At 48.8% G+C, this 22,990-nt stretch overlaps 1 protein-coding gene across 1 annotated transcript; it reads right to left on the reverse strand.

The window, feature by feature from the left end:
• Positions 1-2,999: 2,999 nt before the first annotated feature.
• On the reverse strand, positions 3,000-11,261 carry CDC25B (cell division cycle 25B). Its single transcript, XM_052650374.1, has 16 exons — positions 11,062-11,261; positions 10,160-10,266; positions 9,462-9,513; positions 7,656-7,697; positions 7,464-7,500; positions 7,088-7,210; positions 6,862-6,984; positions 6,529-6,663; positions 6,003-6,083; positions 5,705-5,884; positions 5,431-5,526; positions 4,672-4,734; positions 4,431-4,529; positions 4,107-4,240; positions 3,295-3,406; positions 3,000-3,140 (listed from the first exon to the last, which is right to left on the reverse strand). The coding sequence occupies exons 1-16, from the start codon at positions 11,259-11,261 to the stop codon at positions 3,000-3,002; spliced, it is 1,725 nt and encodes a 574-aa protein (XP_052506334.1).
• Positions 11,262-22,990: the final 11,729 nt, after the last annotated feature.

Consider the following 22,990-nt stretch of genomic DNA (forward strand, 5'->3'; position numbering starts at 1 on the left):
TCTTTTTGATCATCCAGGAATAAAGTTACATCTTCTCTTCCTGGTAGGGACTGCAGCACCTCTGCCCTATCCTCTGAAATTCCCAGGACGGGGAGATCTTGGCCCAACCCAAATTGGAGAGGTGAACCCTAGCACCCTCTCTACCGGGCCCAGGCACCAAGGCCTTCTCTCAGGGAAGACTCTTGTCCTCACTTGATCAAGGTCCCTTTCTTTTGTTTCCCCTGCAAAATGAGCTAAATGTGTGACCTGGTGTGGTTAGGAGACACTAGGTAAGTGTTTGGGGCAGACTAAGTGATCACAACTGACTAGGATGGGTTATGAGTGGGTCAGAGGTGGCCACAGCTGTCAGCACCTAGCTCAGTCTGGATGGTGTTAGGACACTCAGCCCCCATTGCTTTCTCCTCCCCATGTGATCTGATCCACATGGCCAGGGTGGTAAGAGGACTCCTAGAGCAGAAGTTAGGCAGCCTAGCCCCACCTTCTTGCCTCTTTCAGAGGTGGGAAGGTAAAGAGTGGGAGTCCTGGGCAGCTGGAATATCTACTCTGCTTGTATCTGCTGTGTGGCCTGGGGCAGGTGAGTGCCCTTTGAGTATCCAGGGGCCTTCCTCCTCATAAAACCAGACCACTTGAGCATTCAGGGTGGTGCAGGCAAATCTCAGAACTGTGCCCAGGGCTCTCCCTCTCCTCTCCCTCTACTTCTTCCTCTTTCTCAGGGGTCTGCACAAGTATTTTCCCTTTTCTGGGGTAAATCCCCTCACCCAGATAAGGCTGGCTTGGTGCCAGCTGCCTGCTCAGTGGAGGGGGCTTCTGGGCTACACTTCTTGAGTAGAAGCCCAGCCCTGCTGCTCCCACCCCCCAGCCAATATCATCCCTCCTACGTATTGTGCCCTTGCAGCAGGCTCAAGACCAAGGAGCTTAAGAAACTTGGGGTCGAGGCGACAAGCTAGAGACAGGGTAAGTGTCCTTTAGACTCAGCCTAGGACTCTCAAGTCTCTTCTTATTGCTCTGGCAAGAAACAGCCTGTTTTCCCACTGCAGAATGGAGCAAATAATCACAGCAAGGTAGAACTTTAACAAAAAGTGGGAATGACACTTGACATGTTGCGTGAGCACTCTGTATCAGGCAGTGTCTTAGTTGTACGTTTGCAAAGGAGCCCCTACCATCATAGCTCATATTTGGGCTGGTGTGGGAGAGAGTCATTTGCTGTGGTATTCCAGGGGGATTTCCTGACACATCCAGGTTTCTGGTTCTCCCAGATCGGCCCTTTCCCACTCTTTTACCTTGACCTTGGCATCTCCTAAGTGGTGGAACCTTTGCTGGAGTGCTGGGGATAATGAAAGTCATTTCCCTAATAGAGCAGGGAGGCTTCTGGGAGGCATTAACATTTGAAATTGAATCTTAAGCGAAATAGCAGCTTGAGGAGAGCACTCCTGAGCATAATATTGCAGATTCAAGGACAAGGAAATGTGAACAGCAACTATGGGGGATTTAATTCAGCGAGAGGTGAGGAATGAGGCAGGAGAGGGTCTAGGTCCTAAAGGCTATGAGACTTTTAGGTTTCTGAAGGCAATGGTGAGCCACTGACAGTTCTAGAGAACAGACTTGATGACATCATTCTTGCCTTCTTGGTGCAGAATTTAAGAATGGAGAGCTAGTTTAGGAAAGTGGACCCCAGAAGTGCTTGAGAAGCCAGATGAGGGAAACAGGGAAGCTGAATCCAAAATCTTGGGAAGACTTGGGAAGAGGGTGTGAGGCCACCTCCCCAGGAGTCTTCCAGCCCCAATCCGGTGACTTGCCTCTGCTATATTACACCATCAGGGTCTGCCATAGTCTTATTAAGGGCTCCACAGGACACAATGCTACTTACTCAACTTGCTCAGTGCTTTATTGAACCAAGACCCTTCCAGATGACTCAGCAGAGCCTTCAAGAATCCCTGCCCATATCCCGAGATTCAGAATCCAGAGGTGGTTGGCCTTAGTTTAGCTGCTTCCATAACATTTTCTTTTGAATATCTCCAAATCTTAAAGTGTAAAGATTTTGTTACAGACAGGCACATGTATACTCCTGCTGCAGGCAGTCACACTCACCAAAATACCTTCAGTTCAGTGGTTTGTGGACAAGGCATTGTGGGTCTATGGCCATCCATACATCCACCATCCATCCACACTTCCATTCGTCCATCTGTCCGTCCGTGACGAGACAGTAGCAAGTTCTGACATGGGTTCAGCCCCCAGGGTTCACAGCAGTGAGGGCTAGGTTTCCAGTGGGCTCAGGATGCAGGCCTTAACCCTCACCCAGGGGCCTCCATGGATAACATCCCTTTCCGAACCACAGAAGCCAGGGCCAAGTGGGTTATGAATATTTGTATCTTTAACAACTGGACAGGGAAAACCTAAACCTTAGCCTGTAACTATCCTGAGATGGAAAAAAAAGAGATCAAGCATACAAACAACACTGAAACAGGAAAGAGGAAGAGCTCATGCCTGTGCTGGAGATGTTCACATGGAGAGACGGGAAGGAGAAAGGAGAGTGTGGCACACATACTTAGGAGTGTGTTAGCACCTGGGACACGGTGCTAACTCCAAGGGTAGCGGTGGCTCCTCCTAGGAGGCTGGAGCTTTCTCTCAGCCACATACATATAAACAAGGCTCTTAGGAAAAAAGAGGCTTTTCTGAATACAGCAAGACAAAGGATTAACCCAAACAAGGAAGAAAAAGACAGCAAAAAGGCTCCTGTTAGACACAAATACTTCCTTTGAGCTAGACTTAATCCAATCTCACTTAGTCAGCAGGCTGGGCTCTCCTGGAGTGAGGGTGGGGGTGTCACCAGGATATGGAACATGACTGGAGTGAGACAGTGGATCAGGGCTGGTGCAGGCAGACAGGACACCCTCACCGTCTTTTCCCTGGACAGCAGACCCTCAGCCCCGGAGGCCACAGGGCGGCTGACGCCCAGGCCGCACAAAGCAAGGAAGGTGGATGGGACAGTTGCTGGCCCTTCACTGGTCCTGCAGGCGGCTGCAGAGCTCTCGCCGGCTCCGCTCGCCAGCCCAGCTGCGTGTCTTGAGGCGGAAGGTCTTCATTTCATCCTTGAAGTCCTCATGGTTCATGGGCCGGTAATCTTGAGGCTCACAGAAGGTCTAGGGCAGGATAGGATGGGGCAATCAACATGGGGAACTGGGCAACTTCAGGGAGGACCCTGTCCTCCTTTATCCGAGGGCTACTGCCTGGTCAACCCCTTTCCCTGTAGCCCAACCCTCCCACGGAGGCTATGGCCACCCCCACCCGACGTACCGGGTGCTGTGGGAAGAAGTCCTTGTAGCCGCCTTTGAGTATATACATCTCAGGATAGTAGAGGCTGGGGTAGTCGTTGGAGGCTCTGTCTCGTTCCCTGATGAAACGGCACCTGGGACCAGAAGGGGTGTGGGGGTGAGAGCTGGGTGTGCAGTGGGATATATCAGGGGACCTGCTCCCTGCACCCACTCCTCTGGGAACCACAGAAGGCTTGAGTGCAAGAATGTCAGCCACAAGAACACTTTTACTTCAGTCTAGCTAACTGGGTTCACAAGAGGTTGGGGAGACAGACAAAAGCAAATCAAAGGGGCTCTGTGTTCAGAAGAGAGTTACACAATCTCAGTCCGAGACATTTCTTCTGGGCCAGGAAAGTGGAGGCAGAAGGGAGACAAGTGAACCAAGTTCAAGAGGTAAGAGTCAGAAGGTCTGGACAAGGCTTGGTGAGGAGATGGAGAGAGGAAAGAACAATCGAACCCCGGAAGGTCAGCGTCACTGAGGGCTGGGACAGGGCCTTTGGATTTTAAGGACACTGCTGGAGAGTTAGAATTAGGTTTTGTGGGGATGGCGGCAATGGACAAAGGGAAGATGGGAGGCCTGACGGAAAGGATGAGAGGAGACAGGAGGACAGTGTCATGCACAGGGAAGCAGGGATACGGTCTGCTCCAAGCTCCAAGGTGAGATAAGAGGCCCAGATAAAGGAGGGGCCAGGGCTGGGCTCACGCCTCTTGGCCACTGGATGGTTCTAGCACCCGAAAGCCTAAGAAGGGAAGGTGAGGAGCAGCACTAGCTGGGTGGGCAAAGCTGGGACTCACATGCGGGGGCCCCGCTCAGATGAAAATTCACAGTGGAAAATGAGGATGATTCTCTTATCCAGGCTGCAGGGTGTGATGGGGCTCTGTAGCAGGAAGGTCTCAGCATCCCGTTCCAGAGGGAGGTTCACAGCAGTCTGCCAAAGAAGCCAGAGGTCAGGCCACAGCTGTGCGTGGCTGACCCTGCCCTGTGCGGCCCCCATCTTTCAGGTGAGTGACTCCGCCTCTTGAAGGGCAGATCCTACCCCATGAGAGGGTGCATCCTTTGGGCAGAGGAAGGACAGAACTGGATGAGTCTTCAGGGCCTCTCCCATCACCCTGCCTCACCTTGATGTGACCGCCTTCATACTCATAGGGGTATCTGCAGTCAACAATCACAAACTTCTCCACGATGTGGCTGAACTTGCCTGTCAGCAGAGCCACCACCTGCAGGAGGCCGCAGAGGTGGGTCCCAGTGGTTCAGGCTGGCAGGCAGGGGCTGACCCAGTACTTGTAGCCTGACTCCAGGGGAGGTTAACAAGCAAACAGAAGTCCCAAAGGAACAGAAAAACAGCTCATCCCTGCATACCGTTTCTGGTGAGATGTACTTGAGATCTTGGTGCTTTCCATCCACAGTTTGTAGGAGGAAGGCCTGAAGGGAAGGGGAGAGAGACAGTGACATTGGCAAAACTAGGAACCTAAGAAAAATGAATTTTTCCTCAAGTCTGAAAGCCAAACTTGCTTGACTTTCCCTTTTTTTAATATTTACTTGTTTTGTTTGGCTGCATCCAGGCTTAGTTGCATGGGATCTTTGATCTTCACCGCTGCATGTGGGATTTTTTGCAGCATGTGAACTCTTAGTTGTGCCATGCGGGATCTAGTTCCCTGACCAGGAATCCAACCTGGGCCCCCTGCATTGGCAGCGTGGAGTCTTAGCCACTGGACCACCAGGGAAGTGTCTGCTTTGACTTTAAGCTCTGGTTCCCATTGCAACCAAGAGGTGCCTCTAGGGTCTGATCCCCAGAAAACTACCTTCCAAGGGGAAATGAAGATGGGAAGCAAAGGATATGAACCCTCCATGCCTCCTGTCCCCATGCTTTGCCAAGCAGGCCCCAGGAGGCCCCAAGCAAGATGGAAATCTTCTCCAAGGTGGAGATACCACTGATGCCCTGGACAGATTTGAGATAGGAGATCAAAGAGAGCCTAGAGAGAGGAGTCTGGGTGAGACTACACGATAAGATGCAAAGGACCAAATAAGGGGCTTCTGGGAGAATGGGAGTCACTGAAGCAGTTGCTGGGCTCAGGGGCCACATGGGACCGAGCCTCCAGAGGGTCCCACTGCTGGTACCTTGGAGTAATCCCCGATCAGTTCTCGGTGGTCACTGTCCAGGATATTCTCAATCTCATCATGACACAGAGACTTTGAGCGGAGAATGCGGGCTTTCTGTGAGGCAAGTGGCAGCCAGGGTCAGGGGTGAGGCTGTCCCTCAGTGCCCTGTCTGGTTAGTATCCCCCTTCCTTGCACCCTGCTCCCCTCTACAAACCCAGCTGAGAAGGGCTTACAGGGTAGACTTGGAGGGTGGCAGTCCAGCCCAGTCCCAGCCCACGAGTGGGGTACTCACAGGTTCCTCAGCCTCCCGCAGCTCCTCCTCTGGAGGGGTCACACTCCTTTTCCGCTTGTTCTGTACAGGCAGATCCTGGTCCTGCGGGCGCTCCAGCCTCTTGAGGATGGGCCGGATCACACCGCAGGGCATGGACGGAGAGCGGAAGAGCCGCTGGCACTTGCTGTACATGATGAGGTCCTGGCAGGGGCAGCAGGTCTAGGGTCAGCGTTCCTAGCCCCTGCTTTCCATACCAGTCTCACTCAGAGGGTAGGGCCCCACCACTCCCAAGTTTTGAGGGGCCTCTCCAGGGGCTCACCTGTTCCTCTTCCTTTTCTGAGGTCTTGACCAGTGGGGCACTGATGAGGCTCTCCATGCCTGGGGGAACTACATCATTCTCCTGAGGCCAGATCAGCAAGGGTATGGTCACACCGCAGGCACAGATCCAACACCTAAGGCCCCAAGTCCTCCAGGGCGTTTTTCCCAGTTCTCCCAGCAAAATTCCAGGCCAGCAGCCCTTGGTGACCCTGCTCACACCTCCACACAGGGCAGCCCCCAGGACCAGGAAACTGCGGGGCCCCACTCGCCAGAGGGACTTGCATAGATATGAGAAGCATGGTGATACAGGAAGACCAGGCTTCCCTTTGCCCTGTCCATCCACCCTCCACTGCAGCACCAGCCACTTCCTCTTCTCTGATTGGCCAGAGATCAGGCTGTGACTCAGTTACCTCCAGTTCTTCTGACATTGAAATGAGGTCATAGTCTTATTGTAGGAGCTCAGAGCTTACCTCTTTCAGATCTCAGGAAGGGAGAGGTAGGGGGCCTGACAAGGCAAGCCTGTTTACCTTTAAGTCAGTCTCCAGGATATCCACGAATCCATCGTCTTCCTCAACAGCCTCTGTGGAGGGGGTCAGGGAGAAGTGGCATCGGGCCAGGGGGATCAGTTCCTCTACTTCCATCTTTCGCTCAGGGGTGAGACACTGCACGGGTGATGAAGAAGGAGAGGAGACAGAAGAGACTCAACATGGGGCCCCGAGACAAGTCTCCACCCTAACCTTCTGAGAAATAAGGTTCCCACTGCCTCAGGGCTCAGGATCACCCCCATTTCCCGGGCTGCCTTCACAGGCACCTGCCCTGCGTGCATGCCTGCCCTGCATGGGTCAGCTCTCCTGGTATACCATCAGGTCGGGAGCTGAGCTTGGCCTCTGGGCAAAGGCTTCTCTGCGGCTGGCCCACTCCCCAAGAGCACGGGAGTGGCTGGGATGTGTGGGTTTCCCTGGCATCTTGAAGACAAATCCATCCTGTGGGCAATACAGGGGGGTGCATGATCAGACGCCAGAAAAACCACTCCAGTAAGCCCCCCTCTCCCTGAAGTGCTTCAACTCAGGCCTTCTGGAAACGCACATTCTCTTTGTCCTCCCCAGAGCCGTGGGCAGCTTGGTCACATGCCTCAGTCTTCCTCCAGGTGCCAGACGCTTGGGAGTTGGTGATGTTCCGTAGCACAGGACTGTGGCCCAGAAGCCTCCCCTAGACAGCCAGGAGGGCAGTAGATACAAAAGGCTGCATTCCTCTAGTGCCAGCCCAGGCCCTACCTTCTCCCATCCCTGCTCCAACTCCCCCAGATCCCCGGTCCACCTTCAAAGCCCCGTCTCCCATAGCCAGACAAGGGACACCCAACTGCTTCAAGTCCACCCTCTGAGAACCAATCCAGGTCCCTCCTGCCCTCTACAATCCTGGCCAGCAGGCCCAAGTCTCCCAGTGGGCCTCAGAGAACACTCACCGGCAAGGACTGGAAACGTCGGATGGCAAACTGCTCACTGCAGAAGGAAACGGGGACACCTCAGGGCTGGAGAGCCAGGCTGTGCTGGAGAACATGCCGGGTGCCCCTCCACCACAGAGCCCTGTACATCCTGGGGCCTACTCCACCCACACGGGGCAGGGGAGCCTGTGCAACTAAGGCCAGAGCACTTACTTTTGAATAACTCGGCTGGCTGCCTGGATGGCCTGTTCGAACCTAGGACAGAGAAGGGTCCCATTCAACCTAGGTCTCCTCACAGCCCATTGCCTATCCCCAGCCTTGGGTCCTCAGTCCACAAGGCCCAGGGGAGCCAGAGCTCAGGCCAGGGGAAAGAGGAGGTAAGAAGAAAGCAGCACCTATCATGAGCCCAGGTATAGGGGAAGAGGGAGATAAGAGGCAGCCTGGGATTTTAAAAGCTGCCCTGAATGGAAGAGGCCTGAAGAATGGCAGTGACAGAGACAGCTGGGGTAGGTCTTGGGGTAGCTGAGGAGTTACCAAGGCAACGGTCTCACCAGCCTGCCCACAGGCCTTCCACCTGTATGCAAATCACCTCAGCAGGGCCATATGGCTGCCAGGAAAGGCATCCATCCATCCCATGACAAGCCTTGTCCTGAAAATGTGGGTGTCTCCAGGGCCTGGATACCAGTAAGGCAGGGCTTCCCTCCCCTTGTGTGGGATAGTCCTGGCTCCTCCAAAACAGGGGCCTGGTTCAGTGTGCCCCTGGATCAGCCCTGGTCTGCCATGTCAGACCCCCTAGTGACAAATGTCCAAGGTCATAACCTCTCCTCCCTCCTGTGGAATTTTAGAACCCAGCCTCTGTCCCATCCCCTCCTCCTGCCTTAGAAGAGACCAGCAGGCAAAGAATTCCAACAGATGTTCCTTTTGAGCCTAGCTATGTTACTAGGGACCACCTGCCAGGAAGGGCTTTTGTGTGTCTATGTGTACACACACACACACACACCTCTTTCTGTGTAACCATTAAGACAGGTGCAGTGTTGGTGGTGGGAAACTGAGGGCTAAAGTGTCAGGAGGATAACCCACCGCCCCCCTCCCCCCGACCCAGGTCGGGCAGGGTGGCTGTATGCAGCCAACCTGGCACCAGGATGACCAATTTAATTGGCTTGGTTTTCAGTCTGCACCTGGGCCCTAGGGGTAAAGCAGGTTCAGCTCTGTGTTTCATCAAAACCCAACCTGCAGTCCCCACACCACCACCCAATGCTCTCCCCATTTCCTGTTTATGAACAAACCTGCAGCCCAGCCCAGTCTGATCAAAGGCAATGGGAGGAAAGACAGCCACCGCCCTAAACCCAAATCCACAGTCCTTCAGCCCAGGCCGGGGATGCCCATTGTTCCCAGTAATGCCTGACAGCTGCTCTCCATGCTGGGGCCTGAACAGCTGGATGGGAACAGCTGTGCTCTGGAAGGTACTACTCATGCCCCACAACCAAGAAGCAGAGAACTGTGTTGAGCAGAGCCCCCAAACTTCTCCACTCTCCTTCACAAAGGGCCTGGTCCAAGGGTTGGCCAGCAGGTGAAATGTCACTGAAACCAGTGGTTACTGATAGGAGGGCAAAGGGCCAAACCAGCTTGCAGCAACTGTATTGTTTGGCCTAGAGTAAATTAAACACTTTGAATTAGTTGGACCATATTTTAAAATTGTGATAATTCACAGGAAAGAAAAATATGTGTATAGGCAGAAAGGGCACACACAGTCCTGTATTCCTGCAAGAGGCTCCCTGTGGCTACTGTTCCTTCCACCCTGGTCTTGAACCCATTCTAAGCTGCTCCCATGATAGTAGACCCTTCCCTGAGACAAGCAGAATGCCAGGACACGGGAAGGTCAATTATCGCCCCTATACGGGGGTTCAGGGAGGTCTGTTTGCTCCTCCAAGCTCCCCTAGTGAGTTTAGGGTGGAACTAAGGGCAGGTTCCAAGGGCAGGTTCCCCTCCTTGACCGTGTGGTCCCTCTTCTCTACTCACGTCTGCTCTGCCATGTTGGGGTCCATAGGGCTGGGAGAGTCCATGCACAGACCTGAGAGACAGAGTGCCTTGGTTTGAAAGTGGTGGCATTTCCTGCACACTTTTCCTTACCATGTCCCAACCCTATTCAGAGAAGGGGGAAAACCTGTTTTATCTTAGGTCTTGACACATTAAAATCTGAAACAAAATCCACCCATAGACCCCAAGGGCTGACACATTGCCAAGTTACACAGGGCTCCATTCCCTATTTACTATTCTCTCTGGAATCGCCTATTACTATGGAAACTTTAAAGCCTAAAGTTTAGGCTTTAAACCAAAATTCTGCTAAGCATTTTTCTTGAACTGATTTAAAATAATTTGTTCTAGAAGAGATTACAGCTTTTAATGAAAGTTAAAGCCGAAGGCAAGTGAATATTATAAAATGACAGACTTTCAGCCTAATTGCCTCCCAGGTGGGGCTGTGGGTTAGGACTTCGGCGCCTAGTTTTAAACAGTAAGATCTCATCTCACTTGGAGGACCCCACCCAGCACCCCGTCACTCAGCCAGTCTATGCTGGGTGTGGTATTCCCCACCAGAAGTGAGCAGGGGGAGCCTGCTGGGGTCCCATCAGGTTGTGGTGAGGATGTTAGTCTGATCAGCAGGGAAGTGGGGAGGCTTGGGTAGCCCCCCAAACTCCCCTGGCACCCCTGGGCCTCACCTGCATCAGAAGATTCAGAGGACTCAGACGACAGGGAGGATTCAGACGCCCGACGGGACAGGGATAGGCATGTGAGCAGGCTGCCTACCTGACTCTTTGGGGTCTCGCTGAGAAGGGAGCAGGGACCCAGGGAAGGAGAAAGGTAAATGTGGGGCTCAAGGGCTGGCTGGCCCATGTTCCCACCAACACCGCACCCCGCCCCCCAACCTCTGAAAGGCCCTTCCAGTCACTGCACTGTCTCAAGGAGGTGATGGCATCAAGGATCTACCCTCTTCTCAGGCCTTCTACAGAGGCCCTAATGTCTTCTCTTTGTTGATTGATTAAAGGTTCTCCTGGGTGCAGGGAAGGTGAACCCAGAGCAAGAGAAAGGAGGTGGGCTGGGACCATCCTGGGGAATGGTGGGGCAGCAGACAGCCCTAGAGGGCCGTCCCCTAAACTCTAAAGGTCCCCACCCACCCACAAGCCTTTCTGGAGGAGTGGCCAAGCCTTTGGCCTTTATTGCTTCAAGGACAACCCAGCCTGGAGCTGCAGACTTGCTCAGGGAACAGGACCAGTGTTTAACCCCTTTACCCCAGGAAAGAACTGAAGGTGGAAGGAACAGGACCACCCTCAAATTCCCCCTCCAGGCTCAGGATCCCCTGCCTGGGGCAAAATGGTGGAGATCTGAGCCAAGATTAGGGAGGCAGCATGGTGGAGGTAGGGAAGTGGGTCTCCAGATAATTGTGGCAGCCAAGAACAAGTCACCTGGAGGGTGTGAGCAGCACAGCTCGGTCCTGAGCCTTGAAGCAGGCTGTGTCTGGGATGCCTCTCCGTTTGGCACCCATGCCGGTTCCAGAGAGGCCTGGGACCAAACCCTAGTGCAGGCCTCCCACCCCACACCGAGCATCCCTGGGGCCCCCTACCTGCCGAGCCCAGCGAGATGGTGCATAGTCTGGGTGAGGGTGGTGACCGGCGAGGAAGCAGCCGCGCGCTCCGGAGACCCCAGGAGGCCATGAGCCCCCAGCCGGAGGCCCGGGAGGTGGTCAGGACGCTGGGCGCCACCGCGCATGCCGGCCGGACTGAGAGCCGAGCCTGCCACGGGCTCCGGCTGAGGCAGCTCCATCGCGGTGGGGCGGGCGGGCGTGGCGTAGGGCGACCGACAGACGCCGGGCACAGCTGGCCTGGGCGAGGTAGGGAGCCGGCCCGGGGTGGAGGGGAAGGGAGGGAGGAAGAGCAACGGGGCAGGAAAGAGAGAGGAGAGGGAAGTGGGGAGGGTGGGGAAGGGAGGAGGGACACGGGGACAAGCCACCAGCCCAGGAAGCCTCTAGCAGAGGCTGCCACCTCCACCTTCTTATATATTCGAAAAATAACAGCGGCCGCGCCGCCGGACGCCACCAATGGGGGCGCAGTAAAGAAGAGAGGCGGGACGGAGGGCGGGGCTAGTGTGTTGGAAGGCGCCGAGGCTGGACCAGCCTGGCCTCGCCCAGTTCCAGGCTTTGGGTCAAGTGAAGGAATCAAGGAATTAACCCCGGCACTCCCTCTCAGCCAGGGTTCAAGGAGCCGGGCTTCTCAAATTCCGATTCTCAGTATGTGGTTTGGAGCTACCCACCCTCGCAGGGAAGAGGGCCTCAGGAGATGCAACAACTCCGTAGAGTAGCCTCAGAGGGACCCCACCGTTTAACATCACTTACAAGTACCGGCTGGCATCATGAGAGCCTCCGTTCCAGGAATCTGCGGAATACAGCTGTGCAGTGCGGTCTGCGTTCGCCGGTCCACTTTACCGACAGAGACGATGAGACATAGAGAAGTTCATTAACTCGTTCAAGGTCACATGACTGTGCAGAAGATAGAGTTGAGATTCACCCTAGATACATCTACTCTCCCAGCTTCCCTGACCCCGCGACTGGCAGCTCCTGGGGACGGGGAGCCGCCAGTGCTGGAGGTGGACCTGCGGTGGGGGCCGACACATAACTAGCCAGTCTTTCCGGGGGTCCCCGGTTAGATGTGATCCCAAGCCGCCCAGTTTTTCCCGGCAGCTCCAGAGGAGGCTCTAATGATTGGTCTAGTCGTCAGTTTTGGCAGTGAGGACAAAGGAGGGTGTCAGCAATCTCCGAACCCAGTTATGGAATGCCTATTGATGGTTTGGCTACTTTGATGCCAATGTTTAATCGGTGTTTCTTTGATCAGGGAGGCTGAATTTGTCACTGGTTTTAACTGACCATCTTCTAATTATCTGATTACCTGCTAGTGAGCTCACTGTCCTTGACTGTGGTGGGAAGGCTGCACTCAAAAGCTAGTGGGAAGTAAGCTGTTTTTGCACCCCATCTTTCCAGGGAAGAAGTGGCCTCCAGCTTATCATGTCACAGCTCAAGAATGCTGGCACTGCAGCCTTGAGCCCCTTCCCATACAACTCCAATCCTTCAGGCCAAGGAGCAGTAGCGGGGGGTGGGAGGGGGGTGGCAGAAAGGAGAGCCGGGCACTGAGGGCTGGGGCAGGCCAGGAGAAACATGGAAGAAGGGAATGAGAAGACCCCAGTCCCATCTGAGAGGGATGAGGAGGGTGGGGATGTGACAAAAGTAGATCCTGAACCCCAGATAAATCTTCAGGACCCTTCCCCAGTCACTGTAGTGAATGTGTTGCATATTCTTCCCGAGTTTAGTCTGAACAGTCCTAGGCAATAGAAACAAAATGGGAGACACATAGGTAATTTAAAATTTTCTAGCAGCAGCAGTAGGCAAATTTAAAAACGTAACAAGAAACAGAAGAAACTTTAATATTTTATTTAACCTAATATATTGTTTTTAATTTCAGCTTGAGAACTTTTTAATATTTTTATTTATTTGGTTATGCAAGCTCTCAGTTGGAGCACGTGGGATCTTGGATCTTTGCTGTGGCATGCAGGATCTTCAGCCATGGCATGTAGGATCCAGGTCCCCAACCAGGGACCAAACCTATCACCTCTACACATTGGGAGCATGGAGTCCCAGCCACAGGGACCACCAGTCACTTCAGTCGCTCAGCCATGTCCAACTCTTTGTGACCCCATGGACTGCAGCACGCCAGGCTTCCCTGTCCATCACCATCTCCCAGAGCCTGCTCAAACTCATGTCCATTGAGTCAGTGATGCCTTCGAATCATCTCATCCTCTGTCATCGCCTTCTCCGCCTGCCTTCCATCTTTCCCAGCATCAGGGTCTTTTCCAATGAGTCAGTTCTTCTCATGAGATGGCCAAAGTATTGGAGCTTCCACTTCAGCATCAGTTCTTCCAATGAATATTCAGGGTTGATTTCCTTTAGGATTGACTAGTTTGATCTGCTTGCAGTCCAAGGGACTCTCAAGAGTGTTCTCCAACACCACAGTTCAAAGGCATCAATTCTTCGCACTCAGCTTTTGTTATGGTCCAACTCTCACATCCATACCTGACTACTGGAAAAACCATAGTTTTGACTAGACAGACCTTTGTCCACAAAGTAATGTCTCTGCTTCTTAATAGGCTCTCAAGGTTTGTCATAGCTTTTCTTCCAAGGAGCAAGCGTCTTTTAATTTCATGGCTGCAGTCACCATCTGCAGTGATTTTGGAGCCCAAGAAAATAAAGTCTGTCACTGTTTCCATTGTTACTCCATTTATTTGCCATGAAGTGATGGGACTGGATGCCATGGTCTTTGTTTTTTGAATGTTGAGTGTTAAGCCAGCTTTTTCACTCTCCTCTTTCATTTTCATCAAGAGGCTCTTTACTTGCTCTTCACTTTCTGCCATAAGGGTGGTGTCATTTGTGTATCTGAGGTTACTGATGCTTGTGCTTCATCCAGTCTGGCATTTCGCATGATGTACTCTGCATATGTTATATAAGCAGGGTGCATATGTTATATATACAGCCTTGACATACTCCTTTCCAGTTTGGAACCAGTCCATTGTTCCATGTCCAGTTCTAACTGTTGCTTCTTGACCTGCATACAGATTTCTCAGGAGGCAGGTCAGGTGGTCTGGAATTCCCATCTCTTTAAGAATTTTCCACAGTTTGTTGTGATCCACACAGTCAAAGGCTTTGGCATAGTCAATAAAGCAGAAGTAGATGTTTTTCTGGAATTCTCTTGCTTTTTCTATGATTCCACAGAAGTTGACAATTTGATCTTTGGTTCCTCTGCCTTTTCTAAATCCAGCTTGAATATTTGGAAGTTTTCAGTTCATGTACTGTTGAAGCCTCACTTGGATAATTTTGAGCATTACTTTGCTAGTGACTACCAGGGAAGTCCCTAATGTAATGGATTTTTAAAGTTATCATTTCAACATGTTATCAATATAAAAATTATTAATGAAATGTTTTACATACTTTTTTCCTGATACTAAGCCTTCAAAGTCCAATGTGCATCTTACACACACAGCACATCTCAGTTTGGAACTGCCATATTTTAAGTGCTCAGTATGGCTACTCTAGTGGACAGTGTGTATCTATATATTCAATTGTATGCCCATATTTTTATAAATCTACAAACAGTACATAAAACAATGTTTTATACCTTGCTTTCTTTTATTTGAAGATATATTTACTCAATTCCCTAATGCTGTACATTTATTAGCTTTTAAGTGATGCAACAGATATGCACAGAATGAATTCCTAAAGAGAAATTGCTAGACAGAATGGGCTTTTTTGAAATCTTCTTCTCCTTTTCCTAAATCTCATTTTCTGAAGCTGACTGAGTTTTTGAAGAACAGGTAGCAGATCATTTACCTCTCCCCTGTCTCCTAGTACCTCAAATAGGCCCGAGCCCAAGGTTGGTCTCTCTAACCCCAATATCCTACTTCTAGAAATTTCTTTTAAGATGATAAAAGTACATACAGATGTATGTTTATAATATTGAATAACAATGAAAAATGAAGAGTAAGCTGAGTGTCCTTCAATAGGGGCCTAGGGCAATGAGGGTGGTTCCCGTACACTGTGCAATACCTGAAGCATCTAAAGAGAACAGGCACTGGGAGAGTAGGAATGCTTGAAACCCGGCAGGCCCAATAATTCTTGTTGTTCAGTCACTCAGTCATGTCTGACTCGGCGACCCCATGGACTGCAGCATGCTAGGCTTCCCTGTCCTTCACCATCTCCTGGAGCTCACTGGAATTCATGTCCATGGAGTCGGTGATGCCATCCAACCATGTCCTCCTCTGTCGTGCCCTTCTCCTGCCTTCAATCTTTCCCAGCATCAGGGTCTTTTCCAATATGTCAGGTCCTTGTATCAGGAAGCCAAAATATTGGAACTTCAGCTTCAGCATCAGTCCTTCCAATGTAAATTCAGGGTTAATTTCCTTTAGGATGGACTGGTTTGATCTCCTTGCAGTCCCAGGGACTCTCAAGAGTCTTCTCCAATACCACCGTTTCAAAGCATCAATTCTTCGGTGCTTAGCTTTCTTTATAGTCCAACTCTCACATCCATACATGACTACTGGAAAAACCATAGCTTTGACTAGATGGACCTTTGTCTGCAAAATAACATCTCTGCTTTTTAATATGCTGTCTAGGTTTGTCATAGCTTTTCTTCCAAGGAGCAAGCATCTTTTAATTTCAAGGCTGCAGTCACCATCCACAGTGATTTTGGAGCCCAAGAAAATAAAGTCTGTAACTGTTTCCATTGTTACCCTATCCATTTGCCATCAAGTGACGGGACTGGATGCCATGATCTTTGTTTTTAGTTTGTTTAAATGTTGAGTGTCAAGCCAGCTTTTTCACTCTCCTCTTTCACCTTCATCAAGAGGCTTTTCAGTTCTTCTTTGCGTTCTGCCATAAGGGTTGTGTCATCTACATATCTGAGGTTATTGATATTTCTCCCAGAAATCTTGATTACAGCTTGCGCTTCATCCAGCCCAGCATTTCACATGATGTACTCTCCATATAAGTTAAATAAGCAGGGTGACAATATACAGCCGTGATGTACTCCTTTCTCAATTTAGAACCAGTCTGTTGTTCCATGTCCAGTTCTGTTGTTTCTTGACCTGCATACAAGTTTCTTAGGAAGAAGGTAAGGTGGTCTGGTATTCCCATCTCTTTAAGAATTTTCCACTGATTATGGAATGATTACTCATTGAGCTTTTGGAAAATAGTCTCTTACAGAAAGGGTTCCTAGACTAAAAGAATTTTGAATCTCATTGATGCACATATTTATTGATATGAGAAAATATTTATAATATGGGCTAAAATATTATGCCAAGTGTGGTCGCATTAAAAACAATATGCACAGATAAGTATCCTACAAGGGTATTCTCTGAGCGGTGGAATGAATGGTAATTAAATGGTTTATCTTAAAATTTTTCTGTATTTTAAAATATCTTCCAAAGAACAGGTATAATTTTTAGATTAATTAAAAGAACATGGTAGTACAGTGGATTAGAATCTTCCAGCCAACACAGGGAACACAGGTTCTATCCCTGGTCCCAGAAGATTCCACATGCCATGGAGCAACTAAGCCCACACAGCACAACTACTGAGGCCCTGTGCCCTAGAGCCCACACTCAGCAACTACTGAAGCTCACGCTCTGCAAGAAGAGAAGCCACCCCAACTGGAAGCCCGTGCACTGCGATGAAGAGTAGACACCATGTGCTGCAACTAGAGAAATCCCACAGGCAGCAACCAAAAATAAACAAATAAATTTTTAAAAAATCAAGAAGTACTTAATCTGCCTTCCAATGCAGGGGACTAGGGTTCAATCTCCACTCAGGGAATGAAGATTCCACATGCAGCAACACAACTACTGAGCTCACAGGCCTCAGCTACAGAAGTGCACATGCCTCAACGAAGAGCCCAACTTGCACGCCACAGTGAAGACCCAGTGCCACCAAAAAAAGAACGGAAAAGAACATGATCTCCATCTGGCCATTCCTCAAATGATTAAACATAAAGTTACCATGAGAAAAGGAGAAAAGGAAAGAAATACCCATTTGAATGCAGAGTTCCAAAGAATAGTAAGGAGAGATAAGAAAGCCTTCCTCAGCGATCAATGCAAAGAAATATACGAGAACAATAGAATGGGAAAGACTAGCGATCTCTTCAAGAAAATTAGAGATACCAAGGGAACATTTCATGCAAAGATGGGCTCGATAAAGGACAGAAATGGTAGGGACCCAACAGAAACAGAAGACATTAAGAAGAGGTGGCAAGAATACACAGAAGAACTGTACAAAAAAGATCTTCATGACCAAGATAATCATGATCGTGTGATCACTCACCTAGAGCCAGACATCCTGGGATGTGAAGTCAAGTGGGCCTTAGAAACCATCACTAAGAACAAAGCTAGTGGAGGTGATGGAATTCCAGTTGAGCTATTTCAAATCCTGAAAGATGATGCTGTGAAAGTACTGCACTCACTATGCCAGCAAATTTGGAAAACTCAGCAGTGGCCACAGGACTGGAAAAGGTCAGTTTTCATTCCATTCCAATTCCATTCCAATCCCAAAGAAAGGCAATGCCAAAGAATGCTCAAACTACCACACAATTGCACTCATTTCACACACTAGTATAGTAATGCTTAAAATTCTCCAAGCCAGGCTTCAGCAATACGTGAATCATGAACTTCCAGATGTTCAAGCTGGTTTTAGAAAAGGCAGAGGAACCAGAGATCAAATTGCCAACATCTGCTGGATCATAGAAAAAGCAAGATAGTTCCAGAAAAACATCTACTTCTGCTTTATTGATTATGCCAAAGCTTTTGACTGTGTGGATCACAATAAACTGTGGAAAATTCTGAAAGAGATAGGCATATCAAACCACCTGACCTGCCTCTTGAGAAATCTGTATGCAGGTCAGGAAGCAACAGTTAGAACTGGACATGGAACAATGGACTGGTTCCAAATAGGAAAAGGAGTACGTCAAGGCTGTATATTGTCACCCTGCTTATTTAACTTATATGCAGAGTACATCATGAGAAACACTGGGCTGGAAGAAGCACAAGCTGGAATCAAGATTGCCGGGAGAAATATCAATAACCTCAGATATGTAGATGGTACCACCCTTATGGCAGAAAGTGAAGAGGAACTAAAGAGCCTCTTGATGAAAGTGAAAGAGGAGAGTGAAAAAGTTGGCTTAAAGCTCAACATTCAGAAAACTAAGATCATGGCATCCAGTCCCATCAGTTCATGGCAAATACATGTGGAAACAGTGGCTGACTTTATTTTTCTGGGCTCCAAAATCACTGCAGATGGTGATTGCAGCCATGAAATTAAAAGATGCTTACTCCTTGGAAGGGAAGTTGTGACCAACCTAGACAGCATATTGAAAAGCAGAGACATTACTTTGCCAACAAAGGTCCATCTAGTCAAGGCTATGGTTCTTCCAGTGGTCATGTATGGACATGAGAGTTGGACTATAAAGAAAACTGAGTGCCGAAGAATTGATGCTTTTGAACTGTGGTGTAGGAGAAGACTCTTGAGAGTCCCTTGGACTGCAAGGAGATCCAACCAGGCCATCCTAAAGGAGATCAGTCCTGGGTGTTCATTGGAGGGACTGATGTCAAAGCTGAAACTCCAATACTTTGGCCACCTGATGCAAAGAGCTGACTCGTTTGAAAAGACCCTGATGCTGGGAAAGATTGAGGGCAGGAGGAGAAGGGGATGACAGAGGATGAGATGGTTGGATGGCATCACCGACTCAATGGACATGAGTTTGAGTGAACTCCAGAAGTTGGTGATAGACAGGGAGGCCTGGCGTGCTGCAGTTTATGTGGTCACAAATAGTCAGACACGCCTGAGCGACTGAACTGAAATACCATGAGACCCAGAAATACCACTCATATACCCAAGAGAAATGAAAACATATATTCTTACAAATAAGTATTTATAACAGTTATTTATGATTGCCAAAAGGTAGAAACAACATAAATGCCCATCAAGCTGACATTTTGATAAGCAAAATGTCATAAATCTGTACAACAGAATATTATTCAGCCATAAAAAAATAATGAAGTCTTAATAGATGCTACATAATGGATGAATTTTGAAACATGAAACTAAGTGAAAGAAGCCAGTCATAAAAGATACATATTATATGATTCTATTCATATGAAAGGTTCAGAACAGGGAAATTTATAGATGGAAAGTAAATGAGTGGTTGTTTAGGGCTAGGCAAAGGATAGGGAGTAGATAGGGAGATAATAGCTAGAGTATGAAATTCCTTTATAAAGTGACAAAAATGTGCCATCTTTCCAATTTTCCACCTTAGGGAAGTCCACAGTCCACCTTCCTTTCTTTTGGCCCAGGCTGTTCAACGTTGCCCACCAGGCCTATACCCATTCTTCTTAGCTCATCACTATTCTTTGTGCCTCTCAGCAAACTTTTCATTTTCATTTTCAAGAGCCTATAGTATTTGCTATTGAAGAAAACTTGGAAAATTCAGCAAAGTAGAAAATAAAAAAAAAGCTCAGCCACAGTGATTTCACCCAAACATCCATTGATTATAAGCCAGGATAGGTGAGGGGATAGGAGGACATAAGTGCACATGGAAGAACCTTCCAAATGTCGACTTGGTTTCCTGAGGATTTATGGGAAGGAGTGCTGGTGGCGCTAGTGGTAAAGAAACCACCTGCCAATGCAGGAGACATAAGAGATGCAGGTTCAATCCCTAGGTCGGGAAGATCCCTGCTATCCCCTCCAGTGTTCTTGCCTGGAGAATCCTACGGACAGAGGAACCTGGCAAGCTACAGTCCATGGGGTTGCAAAGAGTCAGACATGACTGAAGCAACTGAGCACGCACATCCTCAGCTAGGTGTACCTACATTTACTTCTGCATAGGGACCACAAATCCATTATGGGCCAAGCACTGATCTGGCCCTTATGAGAAAAAGTCTCCCAAGTTTTCTTCTGGACCTTGCAATTAGAAGGATATTTTTTATGTTGAGATGGGAGGAGGGGGGCAGGGAGAGAAACCCTCTCTAAGTAAGACATCAAATCCAGAAGCAATAAAGGAAAAAACTGACAGACCTGCCTATTTGAAAAGATTTTTTAAAATTCTCATATCCTAGATTCCTTATTTGTTGCTCAGTGGCTCAGTTGTGAGATTTCTTAGGCTAAGTTAAAGGACAGCGCCAGATTGGGAGAAAGTATTTTCAATATACAAAAAGATTTTATGTTCAGAGCATATGAAGAGTTCCCAAAAGTCAACAAAATGACAAATACAAGAGAAAAAAAGCAAAAGACATGACTAGAAAATTCTCAGGCTTCAGATGGCCAATATACATATGAAAAGAGAAACGCACACTAAAACAACACACAGCATACAAGAGTGAATTTCCTCCTACTGTTTTAGCTGTTCCTACCAAATTTCTTGTTAGCCTTTCTTGAGCCCTTTACCTTGGAGAAGCCGGGGCACTGTCTTTGGTCCTCCTTTCTGTTTTGTCTACACCCATTTCCTTGAAGCTCCAGATCCTCAGCCTGTCCCTCTGGGTCACAGCCTTCCTCTCTGCCTACTCCTCATGGTACTTTAAGATTGAAAAAAAAAAAAAAAAACTACAATTCATTGTTTTAAGAACTTGTAATTTTTATGCATTTGGTGGAGGAAGAGGTTTCAGGGATTTGTATGTATGTAGACATGTATGTATGCTTATGTACATATATGACATTATTTCTGTAAGTGCAAACACATACATTTATGGCTAAATGCATGGAACAGCACAGAAAGTGACCCCCTGAGATGTTATCAGTGTTTATATATGGATTGTAGGATTACCATCAAACAGATTTAAAACTATAGTGTTGCTTATAAAAATAACCTAAATGTGTACCAATAGGCTTCACTGATTAATATTCAACCATAGTTGGGACAATATACAACCATTAAAAAGTTTGCAGTACTTTATCAATAAGGCAAAATTCTCATCACTTGATGCCAGGTAAAGAAGCATTTAGAAAATTCAGCAGTGGCCACTTGACTGGAAAAGGTCACTTTTCATTCCAACCCCAAGAAGGGCAATGCCAAAGAATGTTCAAACTACCCCACAATTGCACTCATTTCACATGATAGCAAGGTAATGTTCAAAATCCTTTAAGCTAGGCTTCAACAGTATGTGAACCAACAACTTCCAGATGTACAGGTTGGATTTAGAAAAGGCAGAGAACCAGAGATCAAATTGCTACCATCTGTTGGATCATAGAAAAAGCAAGAGAATTACAGAAAAACATCTACTTCTGCTTCATTGACTATGCTAAAGCCTTTGACTGTGTGATCACAACAAACTGGAAAATTCTTAAAGAAGATGGGAATACCAGACCATCTTATCTGCTTCCTGAGAAACCTGTACACAGGTCAAGTAGCAAGTTAGAACTGAATATGGAACAGTGGACTGGTTCAAAATTGGGAAAGAAGACCCTGCTTATATAACTTAATTTCGCAGAGTACATCATGCGAAATGCCAGGCTGGATGAAGCACAAGCTGGAATCAGTATTTCTGGGAGAAATATCAATAACCTCAGATATGCAGATGACACTACCCTTATGGCAGAAAGAGAAGAGGAACTAAAGAGGCTCTTGATGAAGGTATAAAAGGAGAGCAAAAAAGCTGGCTTAACACTCAACATTCAAAAAACAAAAATCATGGCATCAGGTCCCATCACTTCACGGCAACTGGATGGGGTAACAATGGAACAGTGATAGACTTTATTTTCTTAGGCTCCAAAATCACTGCAGATGGTGACTGCAGCCGTGAAATTAAGACACTTTCTTCTTGGAAGGAAAGCTATGACAAACCTAGACAGTGTATTAAAAAGCAGAGACAAAGACTCTTCAAGCGTCTTAAAAAGCAGTGACTTTGCTGACAAAGATGTGTATAGTCAAAGCTATGGTTTTTTCCAGTAGTCATGCACAGATGTGACAGTTGGACCATAAAGAAGGGTTAGTGCAAAAGAACTGATGCTTTGGTATGGTGGCCTTGGAGAAGACTCTTAAGAGAGTCCCTTGGACTGCAAGATCAAACCAGTCAATCCTAAAGGAAATCAACCCTGAATATTCATTGGAAGTTAAATGAATGATGCCAAATCTGAAGCTCCAATACTTTGGCTACCTGATGCAAAGAGCTAACTCATTGGAAAAGACCCTGATGCTGGGAAAGATGAAGGCAGGAGCAGGGGGAAGACAGAGGAGAAGATGGTTGGATGGCATCACCGACTCGATGGACATAAGTTTGAGCAAACTCGGGGGAGACAGTGAAGGACAGGGAAGCCTGGTGTGCTGCAGTCCATGCGGTCGCAAAGGGCTGAGCGACTCAATGACTGAACAACAAAGAAGCAACAGGAGATGCCAATATATGCCTATGATTCATTTTATGCGATAAATGTTTTAAAAGAAAACTACATGTGCCTAGAGATAAGACTGGAAGAAAAGGTATCCAACCGTGAGCTGTGCATCTCTCCAGGTGTTGGGATGAAAGGTGCTTTTTTAGTTTCCATTATTTTTCAGTTTCCGAAAAAAAAAAAAGGCGGGCTATTTCTACCTTAATAAAATAAAAAAAGACAAAATACAGTTGTTATTCTTTGTAAGCTGCAAATCTCTGCCCACTCGGCGCAAAGGCCGGGCACACAGCCGCAGCCCTCACTGCAGCCAGTGGGTCACCAGACGCCACAGCGCTGGCCTTTCCGGCAGGCCGAAGCGCCCCCGCGCGGTCTGTCCCGGGCGGCGGGGAGAGGGGTGGGCGCGGAGGGCTGGAGGCGGTGCCCGGCGTCCCCGCGCTTCCCGCGAGATCCCGCTCCGCCCGCTCCGCCCTGCTCGCCGCGCTCCCGGCTCCCCGCTCCCCGCGCCGCGACACTTCCTGTCTTCAGCTCCCGCGCCGCCCGCCCGCGCCCGCGCCCGCGCCTGCCGCCTGCCGCCCACCGCCCGGCGCCG

Source organism: Budorcas taxicolor, chromosome 13, assembly GCF_023091745.1.
Source record: "Budorcas taxicolor isolate Tak-1 chromosome 13, Takin1.1, whole genome shotgun sequence".
NCBI classification, from domain to species: domain Eukaryota; kingdom Metazoa; phylum Chordata; class Mammalia; order Artiodactyla; family Bovidae; genus Budorcas; species Budorcas taxicolor.

Excerpts from the sequence above, each read along its gene's own strand:
- CDC25B (XM_052650374.1), bottom strand. The coding sequence starts at position 11,261 with ATGGAGCTGCCTCAGCCGGAGCCCGTGGCAGGCTCGGCTCTCAGTCCG. Across the intron at positions 6,664-6,861 it reads GCTCAGCTCCCGACCTGATG|TGTCTCACCCCTGAGCGAAA; the intron begins GTATACCAGGAG and ends TCACCCGTGCAG. Across the intron at positions 6,084-6,528 it reads TCCTGGAGACTGACTTAAAG|GAGAATGATGTAGTTCCCCC; the intron begins GTAAACAGGCTT and ends ATCTGGCCTCAG.